At 36.7% G+C, this 10740-nt stretch overlaps 1 protein-coding gene across 2 annotated transcripts; it reads left to right on the top strand.

Annotated features, from left to right (window-relative positions):
- The first annotated feature begins 17 nt into the window (after nucleotides 1–17).
- Nucleotides 18–4754, top strand: LOC129571964 (uncharacterized). Of its 2 annotated transcripts, XM_055451856.1 has the most exons (8): nucleotides 18–438; nucleotides 502–686; nucleotides 828–983; nucleotides 1942–1986; nucleotides 2094–3172; nucleotides 3253–4082; nucleotides 4179–4506; nucleotides 4680–4754. In XM_055451856.1, exons 3-5 carry the CDS (start codon nucleotides 837–839, stop codon nucleotides 2820–2822), a joined length of 921 nt encoding a protein of 306 aa, XP_055307831.1. In that variant the 5' UTR covers nucleotides 18–438; nucleotides 502–686; nucleotides 828–836; the 3' UTR covers nucleotides 2823–3172; nucleotides 3253–4082; nucleotides 4179–4506; nucleotides 4680–4754. The 2 variants fall into 2 exon arrangements, with proteins under 2 accessions (XP_055307831.1, XP_055307830.1); XM_055451855.1 differs by lacking the exons at nucleotides 18–438; nucleotides 502–686 and having other exon boundaries at nucleotides 832–983.
- The last annotated feature ends 5986 nt before the right edge of the window (nucleotides 4755–10740 follow it).

The raw sequence follows: 10740 nt of genomic DNA, 5'->3' as shown, positions 1-10740 counted from the left end.
AACACATGCGCACATCCTCTTTGCTCTATATTCGCGTGAATTTCTCGGCATTTCAGTAAGATATCAGACAGATTTATAGTTAGAAATGAAATTTTTTTCAGTTATTCACGAACCGAAATTTCTGTTTGTTCGTGTTCGGTTCGAACAAGCAAAATATTGTTCGTGTTCGTTTTATGTTCGATTCGAATTGTTTGAATCAAAAGAAAATCGTTCGTGTTCGTGAGCAGCTCTAGTGTAAACCAACTGTATGAATATTCGGAACGAGAGAAATGATAGATTTTAAATTAAAGAGAAAAGAATTCTGTATCAATTAATAGTGTTCACACAACGGAGCAATCGATATTCACACTTGCCGAAGCAAAAATAGCATTAGCGTATGCAATAAAATTCTAAGATTTAAATTGTTCATGTATTGATCCAAAGAGAATGAAATGAATGGTGAGAGTATATTTTCAAATTTATTTCTTCTGATTTTCAACGATTACGTTTTAAATTGTCCAGAGATGGCAGGCAAAACTAAGGTAGTGAATATTCCCGCTATTAGTGTTGGTTCATTTTGAAGTTTGTTATTGTAAACAAACCGCCGTTCACAATTTCACCATGTCATCAAATATGAATCTTTGCTTCGTTCGATGTTACAAACTGATGCCGGTTGCACATTCACATTGATCTGAGCATTTGGAAAGGCAAGTCATTTGTTGTGAATACTGTTCGATTTATAGTGATTGTTTTTTTCGTTTTTCGTTCAAATTAAGTAATTTAGTCAGGGTTTAGTGAAAATTGTGCGCAATTTCTCATGAATTTGTTCAATTTTTTTTATTTAATAGTTATTCATCATGGCCCGTGGAGCCTGTGGAGCTCGCGGTGGAAGCGATGAGAGGTTCACAACAGTGAAACTGGGTCTACGAAAGATCATCCAAGAACCGTATCAGCTGATTTTGACAACAGTGATTGGGGAAATGATCAACATGGCAACGCTACAGGTGAGCGGAATAAGAGAGTATAATTCATACTCCTACTCCTACTCCCATACAACCGGAAAATGAATATGTCTCGACATACTCTAATACTCATAGATACTCTTTGAGTATGAGAGTATATACTCAGAGTATATACTCTTTGATTTTGCGAGCGGCTTCAAAACAGCTTGTAATACGAGTAAAAATTGCAAATAATGAGTGTGAGCGAAACAGCATAAGATTTCGATGCTCGATTGTCTTCCATATAGGCCAATTCAATTGAATATAATATTATTAAATATTTACGCATGGAAATATCTCGAAAACGGCTGGGTAAATCGGCAAAACGGACCGTGGTGTCACTCCCGAAGGGAGTGTAAACACCCGGCTGGTTTAACGGCCTAGAATACAAATCCGGTGGAATTTCAGCTGATCGATGGATTCTCAGGATTTGACCTGATTCTAGCACTTCAGTTTCTTTGCGTTGTGGTAAAATTCCATACAAAACATAGGGAATATGACTTTACAGATGCACATAAAAAAGGAAGCACTGGAACCTGGTCAAATCCTGAGAATCCATGGATCAGCTGAAATTTCGCCGGATTTGTATTCTAGGCCATCAAACCAGTTGTTAACACTCCCTTCGGGATCGACACCACGGTCCATTTTGCCGATTTACCCAGCCGTTTTCGAGATATTTCCATGTGTAAATATTTAATAATATTATATTCTATTGAATTGGCCTATATGGAAAACAATCGAGCGCCGAAAACTTATGCTGTTTCGCTCACACTCATTATGTGCAATTTTTACTCGTATTACAAGCTATTTTGAAGCCGCTCGCAAAATCAAAGAGTATATACTCTGAGTATATACTCTCATACTCAAAGAGTATCTATGAGTATGAGAGTATGTCGAGACATACTCATTTTCAAAATGAGTGAGTATGAGAGTATATACTCGCGAATTGGCCCACCTGTAGGCAACGCTAATCTCACTCCTGGCATCGCTCTATTTTCTATATCTGGTAAGTTTTTTTTTTACATTTTCACTCTTTTCGCCATTTTGTACGACCATCTTGAACCGATTCGATTCATCCAAATTGAACAAAAAAAAAACCATTGTTTTTGTTAGGTTAATACGGCGGTCGATGATTTCAACAACGACTTTTTCAACTCCGATGGCGATGAAATCATCAAAATGTGCTTCCAAGGTGTGCTCCGGCAAAACTACACCAATGATCGAATGTTTATGGTCCCAGGTTTCCGGCAAATGGTTATCAACATTCTCGGCGAATGGTTTCCATGGCCAACGAACAGATTTTTCGGCAATACATTCAAATACCTGTACGAACAATATGCAAAAAACGTGCAAATCAACCTCAAAACGCATTGCGAACAGCGTTTGAGAAAGTTCTTCAAAATGCGTTGCTACGAATTGAACCACATGTGTCTGTGTGGAGATCTCGAGTTGGACGAATTATTCGATGGTGACGACATCAAAAATGCCATCAACTACATATACAAACAAGAGATTCAACGCGTGGCAATGCAAATGCCATACGGAAATTGGAAATACTTTTGGCGGAGCTGTATTGGATTGGAGCACCTTACAGACCAGATGATCCACACCCATTCAACATCAGAGAATTCGTTGAACTCAATTGGTTCCAAGCATTGCGCATGTTCGTTAATATACAGCGCGATATTCATAACTTTCACCTCTCGTTTGCCAATCTACGCCAAAGTTGGAATCTGTTCCGAAAATATCCGCTCTATGTGCAACAGCCAGAATTTCCAGAGCCGCCTGAAATCACCACCTTCACAGTCATTCCGAAGTGCACATTCCAGCGCCGACACGTGAAAATTGATACGAATGCATTGTACAATATTTTATGTGGCGTCAAGGCCAGAGAAGATGGTTTTCGACCGGATGAATTTAAAAGAATTGGAAGCTGGCGTTCGTATTTCAACATGGACGAAATCAACAAGCTGGTCAAGAATAAGAAGGAATTCGGCGATTCGATAATATCAGATGGTGTGTCAGCGTCGGTGTTCAAATTGCCGAAACAGAGCAAAACTGTTGCTGATGAAGAAGAGGCCGAAACCAAACGAAAATATTTCGCAAACGAATTCGCGTATGCATTGGGAATTGATCCAGGCATGCGAACCTTTATTGCGTCGGTCCGCCTCGATCTAAAGACCGGCGAAGAGGTAAGTATTTACAAACCGAAAAAAGGAAGAAGAAGAAGAAGAAGAAGTATTAATTCACTCGTGTTGCAATTTATTTTCAGACCAACGAGAAGATTTCGTTCAAACAATACCATCAGAAATCGAAACAAGATGCGCGCAACATTAAAGCAGAACGAATGACACGGGTCTTCACGTATGACGAACAAGCGGACCTCAAGCATATCGCCGCAGAGATTGGCCAGACACCATCGCCACGGAACATCTCTTGGTGCCAGTACATCGAACATCGCTTGCGAATGTCCCAATATGGTATCGCGGCATACAGTCAGAAAAACTATGCACGCTTACGTTTGGACAAACACATTGAATGGCGTCGTGCAATTGATCTCATCGCCGGTAAGCTGGTACATTTTAAGACAGCTATCATCAACATCGGAGCAGCCGAAATTTCACCAAATTACCCGATCCGGATCAGGCGTTCGCAAGCTGATTGCAGCCTTCAAAAGACGTGGCAATTGTTTCGTTCGGTTGGTGGATGAATACATGACATCGCAACATTGTGCCCGATGTTTCAAACGGTTCCCGATATGGACGAAGAGCAAACGATACAAGAAGTGCAACGATTGCCAATCAGATGAACGTGTTGGACTTCCGAGAACCATCTATACGAACGTGAGCAAACGAGTGTTACAAATGCAACGGAAAATCATGCGTACATGGGAGGAAATGCGCGACCAAGGATATGCTATTGCAGCCATTCTAACCCAACGAAATTCAGGACGTTTGGTGTCAAAGAAGCAACGCTTCTTCAAATCCTGGCAACCAAATGCTGCTGAAAACGCTGGAACAGAAGACGCTGCACAATCACGCAAGTTGCTCAAATCACTTTGGCATCGGGACATATCAGCAGCCAAACTGATCATGTACAAAGGTTCATTATCTATTAATATTTCATTTGAAAATTGGATTCGATTTGGTTTTCGCTTAAATTAATTGTTATTTGTGTGCTTGTTTTCTATTTACTTAGGTCTTTGCACGCTGCTTGACATTCCGATACATCCAGCATTGCTGCGACGACCAGATGACGACGGCGTTCCACTCAATCCATAATTCAAAATCCAGCGTTTAGCATTAAAGTTTTTTTTAACAAATATTTTCTAATAGTTTATTAGAGTTCTCAAGCCTTGCACTTAGTGGGCTATTTTAAGGTTTATAAGGTGTCTAACTTTATTTGCCGCAGTACATGAGTGGTTTTATAGACGTTATTTGATGATCAGAATGGGTTATATTCATTTTCCGGTTTGACAATGTCGCCGCATTCTTTGGATATGATTTGTTCAATGCATCATATCACGGTAAGTAGAATTTGTTCAACGCTTCGGAGCGAGAGTTATTCAGACATTTGAATGGAAAAGCAGTCTTTTTGCTTCGGGAGGTGTGAATATCGATTGCTCCGTTGTGTGAACACCACTAATTGATACAGAATTTTTTCCTCTTTAATTTAAAATCTACCATTTTTCTTTTTCAGGTTATGAAAAACACCCAAAACCAACTGTATGAATATCCACTCTTTTTGAAATAAAACATATATTTCGGAAAGCAACTCAGCATCTATCAAATTCAAACATTTGGAATGACATCCATTCCAACCACTCTGCGTCAACCGAACTGTAAACAAACTTTTTACAAGAATTTCGATTTGCGTATTGCTTTCACATTTGGCGCGTGAGTTAGAAAGAAAACGCAAAATAGACACTTCTCTTTCATTGCATACAACGCAACGCAACACAATAGACTCATTTGTTATTGGGGTTTGTATTCGTTTACTTTGATTCCGTTATGATATTTTATTGAGTTTCTACATTGACACCAGTTGAACATGAATATCACCACGAGAATGAATTTGGCGCATTAACATATTGAAATTGACATCGGTTGAGGAAAGTTGTAACAACCAGACCTTGAACTGATTTGTGTGTGCGATATCTATGTCCAACTAACCATATTCAGCTGTCAAATGGATGCCGGTTGATTCATTTTTATTCGAGCATTTGAAAGGGCAAGTCAATTGTTGTGAATATTGTTCGATTTATAGTGATTGTCTTTTTTCTTTTTTGTTCAAATAATTAGTTAAAAGTCCCATTCCGTAGATAGTGTTGACTTCAAACGTTCGTTCGTTCGACATGATCAAAACAAGGTCCCGTCGCTCCGCTCCGCTCTTATTTTGTCTCATATATATTATTTTCAGTTCTCACTTTCAGAATAAAACTGTTTTTGTTTGCAGCTTCGGGAAGTGTCATCGCAAGTCCATCCGCGACAAAAATATTATCAATCAACTCAGAATTCTGAAATCCAAGGTTTAAATTTTCCCATCCGCTCGATAGAGCCTCCATAGATTGAATCAAAAGAGTTTTTCAAAAGAGAATCTTTCAAAAGAATCTTTGCGAAAATTTTCAATATTCTGCTACAAATTACGGCTTTAAACTACACTAATCAACGGTGTTTTTGCGCGAGCAAAACGGACCATACTACGTTGTAGAGGACCTTCCCCTGATCTCAAAACCATATTCCGTTTATCTGGGTTACGGTACGACTTAGTGCATTTTGGTTTTATGTAGGTTTTTTCTAAAAATCGACGTTCTCTGTACACATCGGAGGCTGTAACTTTTTTCTTAGACTAGCTAGCACCAAAAATAAAATGGTTCTGAATAGTGGAAGGAAATACCTTTCAAACGCGCTATAGACCATTAGATTCAGTGCAGTGGTTAGAATTTTATAAACGATAAATGTGAGGTGTGAACGTTGAAACTAGTCGACTTCATCACCTGCCGAATTGAATATACTCAAAATTGCGAATGATTTTTGCCAGTTTCAAATTTTTATCGTAAAGAGCATTGAATTTAGATAAATTTTGCTATAGTCAGATCTATCGTATGACCAATAATAAGAAAGTCACAGCCGTACATAGGCGTTGACGAACGGTAAAAATCAAGAAAAATCAAAATTAAATGCAAGCCAATAACCATTTTCTGAATATCCAGTGATCATGAAACTTTGGGAATCTAATTTTTTCATCAATAACCGATGCCAAGCTAAATTTGAAGTCAATCTGATGGAAAATTAGGGTACCTCCCATACAAAAGTTTCGAATTTCATCTTTGAAATGACAATTTTTGTATGGGAGGTACCTTTATTACTTAACCGATTGACTTTAAATTTAGTGAGCGTTCATTTTTCGTCCAAAAACTGAGACTCGTAAAATATGAAGCCAATCAGTTAAGAAATAAAGTCGTAATTTTGAGTATGCATCCGGTTATTCAGGTTTTACCCCCCTCTAGGATTCCAAAATGTGGACCCCCCCAGCGATTTGAAAATTTTACACTAGATATAATCGATTTTCAAAAGTGAGGACCTTTTTTTAGGTCTTCATTTTTTTTCACACCCATTCATAAATTTGCAGACCCCCATTTATAAATGTGACCCCTCCCCCTGGCAAAATCATTTTACCCCCCTAGAATTTTTGACCTTGCACACATCTGATGAAGCCCCTAGGATTTGAATAATTTGACACCCAATTTTCAGATCACTACTTGGTTACTTCTATCATCTGTAGGCCAATAAGATTGTTCTGCGTGAAGAACTCAAAAATATCAAAAATACCAATTTTCGGTAGATTTCTCGGACTTTTCTCCACTCACTCCTGAAACTTGGAAATACAACTCGATAAAACCACTGCCAAACTATTCTATTGCGACTTTGTGGTCGTTACAATTAATCGCCAGAAATCGCAATTTTTCTCCAGAGAATCATTTCAGCATAGATATTCAATTTTTTGATGAGATCTCAGTAACTGAATGCAGTGACTGCGAACGTCTCTGTGAGTAAACGAAGGCTCTACATTCAAGCGCGAACAATCATATACATTGGTTTACACATAATCGGAGTGAGTGTGCGTGCGAAAGAAGAGAAGAGAGGAGTGACGAAGGAAATGTGTTGCATCGAGCGATGCAAATGAATGTCCACTTGACACAGTGTCAGTGTTGCGAATACTCACTCTTTGTTTCTTGGAATTGTTGTTCCTTCTTATTTTTCTTCTAACAAATTGCTTGGCAGCACAAACACAAGCAAAAAAAATCACATTCAAAAAATAAACAAAACAATATTTGATTATTTTGTTGTTGTGTTTAGTTATAGAATTTTATTTTTTTTTACTTGTGTTTGTGCTGCCAACCAATTTGTTAGAAGAAAAAGAAGAAGGAACAACAATTCCAATAAATAAAGAGTAAGTATTCGCCACACTCACACTGTATCAAGAGACGTTCACTCTCATCGTTCAATGCGACATATTTCGTTCGTCTCTCTTCTCTTTCCTACCTTCGCACGAGCACTCACTCCGATTGTGTGTAATCCAATGTATATGCATGTCCGCGCTTGAATGTAGAGCGTTCGTTTACTCACAGCGACGTTCGTAGTCACTGCATTCAGTTACCGAGATCTCATCAGAAAATTGAATATCTATGCTGAAATGATTCTCTGTTTTTGTCCAATTTTTTATATTACTTTTCCGCAAACTTTGTTTGTATGGAAAAGTATTGGTTTTACTACCCAAAATTTCGTGACTCCTTCTCATTCGGACGAAAAAAACTCCACGAAAAACTTCGAATAGCTCATAACTGTACACAAGGCAATGTAGATGGGAACAAATCGTATCGATCAAGACCTATCTGCCCTCAACAGTGTTTGAATTTTCCAATCCGCTCGATAGAGCCTCCATAGATTGAATCGAAAGAGTTTTTCAAAAGAGACTCTTTCAACAGAATCTTTGCAAAAATTTTCAATATTCTGTTTCAAATTACGGCTGTTAAACAATATTCAAATAATAGGTTTTGATTTATATTTTAATACTATGAAGAAAAAAAAACAAAAAAAATTATTTATTTTAATTTTTATTGAAATAATTGATTCCGTTCGATCCATATTTTGACAATAGTCGTGCACCGATTTGTGACATTTCACCATTCGCTGCAACTTCATGCCATACTTGGTATATATACGATTGTCAAAATGATCGTTTTAATGAAATCAATTATTTCAATAAAATTTAAAATAAATATTTGTTTTTAGTTTTTTCTCTCCATAGCATTAACATATAAATAAAAACCTACCTTTTGAATATAGTTTACAGCTGTAATTTTTAACAGAATATTGAAAATTTTTGCAAAGATTCTTTTGAAAGAGTCTCTTTTGAAAAACTCTTTCGATTATTATTATTATTATTATTATTACCCCGATTACTCAAAAAAAGTTTTCCAACATAAAAAAAGTAAATACACTACATTAAACTACATAAAATCTACAATTGAAATCGCCCTACCCGAAGTCATTTCGGCAAATCTACCAAGATTTGAATATTTATCTTCTTACGACATTTTTGTCTTACCATGGTTAGACTGGTCCAGGTCTTACCACCTGGTTTCTGGCGATTTCCCATATATAAAAGTGTCATTCATGAACAAAATTCCAAAAATTTCAAGATATGTCGATTTTGGACCAAATTTATGGCCAAGTGGGTATTTGATTGTTCACAGACCCCCATTATTTTCGCAAAATAATGGCATTTTGTCCTGACCAAAACCCTAAAAAATGCTTGTTTTGAGTACTTCCTATACAAATGTACCATTTTTTCGAGGTTTTTCTTGGGGGAGGCACGTCAGAATGGGTAAAATTTTAATGGTTTCTAAGTCTCAACATACCAAAAATTTTGTCCTTTTACAGTTTGCAATTATCTAACTTTTTGAGATATAGTGTTAACAAAAAACGCCATACGCACATCGCTATTTTGCAAATTTTTCATAATAAGCAACATATTTTTGAGGGCAGATAGGTCTTGATCGATAGGATTTGTTCCCATCTACATTGCCTTGTGTACAGTTATGAGCTATTCGAAGTTTTTCGTGGAGTTTTTGTCGTCCGAATGAGAAGGAGTCACGAAATTTTGGGTAGTAAAACCAATACATTTCCATACAAACAAAGTTTGCGGAAAAGTGATATAAAAAAGATGCAATAGTTTGCAGTAAACATGAACGATCTGAGTCACAACTTTTGTTTCGCAGCGCTTGAAGTGAGCTGTCAGACGCATATATGCAGTACCTGTGCCGTATCGCTACAATATGATGTTGACAAAATGGAATCGAAAACAGTTATTAAAAATCAGTTTTTTTCGATTTTCGAACTCTGAAAAACGCGAATTCTAGCGTAATTTTAGGGTCGTAGGGTAGGTGCGTGGTACACTGTACGTTGTACGCAAAAAATACGGCAAAAAATATGCTATGTTGGAATGTATGTAGAAAAGTCAGTATTGGAAAAAAGTAAAAGTTAAATAATAATTGAAAGTAAAATAATAATAAATTTCCTCTTGAAACGCTCGTTAGTTGTCACAGGGATGTCATATCTTGAATAATATAAGTTTAATTTTGTGTCTATATCAATTTTATTGAGAAATTTTATTTTTTCCGTACTAAACAATATCTATGTTAAGAAAAATGGTTTTAAAGTTTCTTCGCTCCCAACTTCAGAGGACCTCGTGCAACTCTCCTGGCTTCTAACTCTCTTTGACGCTGAATCTTTTTCTCCTCCCGTTTACGACGTGATTCGTCCAGCTTGCCGTTTCCTGCTTTTTTGAAATAAAAAAGAAATTATTTGGTATATTATTTATTAAATTACATATACAATATTGACTAATTTTCGGATTGTAGCAATTATTACAAGTCTCGAGGTCTATTCCCTATTAAAAGTAATGTTTCCTATACTTATTGGTGGTACAAGAAAATTCCTATCGTTTTTTGGACATATTTTAAGTAATAAATACAGGTAAGTCTCGATTGTTTATACGACAGTATAAGCTATGGAAATTCAACATTTTGGACTGTAACTTTTCAAATATCAATTTTCTAGCTGAGCATCGGTGCCTAGGGTTCACTATGGTCCAAAACAGTGCGTCTAACACGATTTAGACCGTATTGCATCATTCAGAGTTGTCCATAGCCATCAAAAAGATTTTAGGCAATTTAGTACATTTTAGTACATTCTTAGCACTATTTTAGTACTTTTAGAACTTTGCCTGCAAAGCTCTTTGGCAGTACTAAAAAGTTGCTTCAAGTAATATTGCTCTATTTCGACTGGTTGAGGATATTGGACTTCAAAAATGCTCGGAAATGTTGTTTGGTAGCCAAAATTGATTTTGAGCCAATAAAGTATACTGGATGTGGTTGTTTCGAGTTTATGTGTTCTAAAGATTTGTTTAACTTTTTTCTGGCTACAATTTTGTCGAGAAAGTAGGTGAAAAAAATGTACACTGTGCGAGTTATGGTGAAAAAACTAAAAAAATTGACCTTTTTCGGACATTTGGTGCCCTAACACTCACCAAATGTGATTTTTTGGATATAATATGTTGATAAAATTTGTTTATTGGACCTTCTACTACAACTTTGCTGAAAATAGATAGCTGATATTACCCATATTAGACGAGCTATTGACCAAAAACTGAAGATGTCAACTTTGAAAATTCCCCTGAATCACATAAACCACCT

The sequence above is a fragment of the Sitodiplosis mosellana genome, unplaced genomic scaffold, assembly GCF_009176505.1.
Source record: "Sitodiplosis mosellana isolate CC-2019 unplaced genomic scaffold, AAFC_SMos_1.0 Smas_scaffold_3870, whole genome shotgun sequence".
Classification (NCBI taxonomy): domain Eukaryota; kingdom Metazoa; phylum Arthropoda; class Insecta; order Diptera; family Cecidomyiidae; genus Sitodiplosis; species Sitodiplosis mosellana.
Note: the sequence above shows the minus strand (reverse complement) of the source record. Positions and strands in the feature narration are given on the sequence as shown.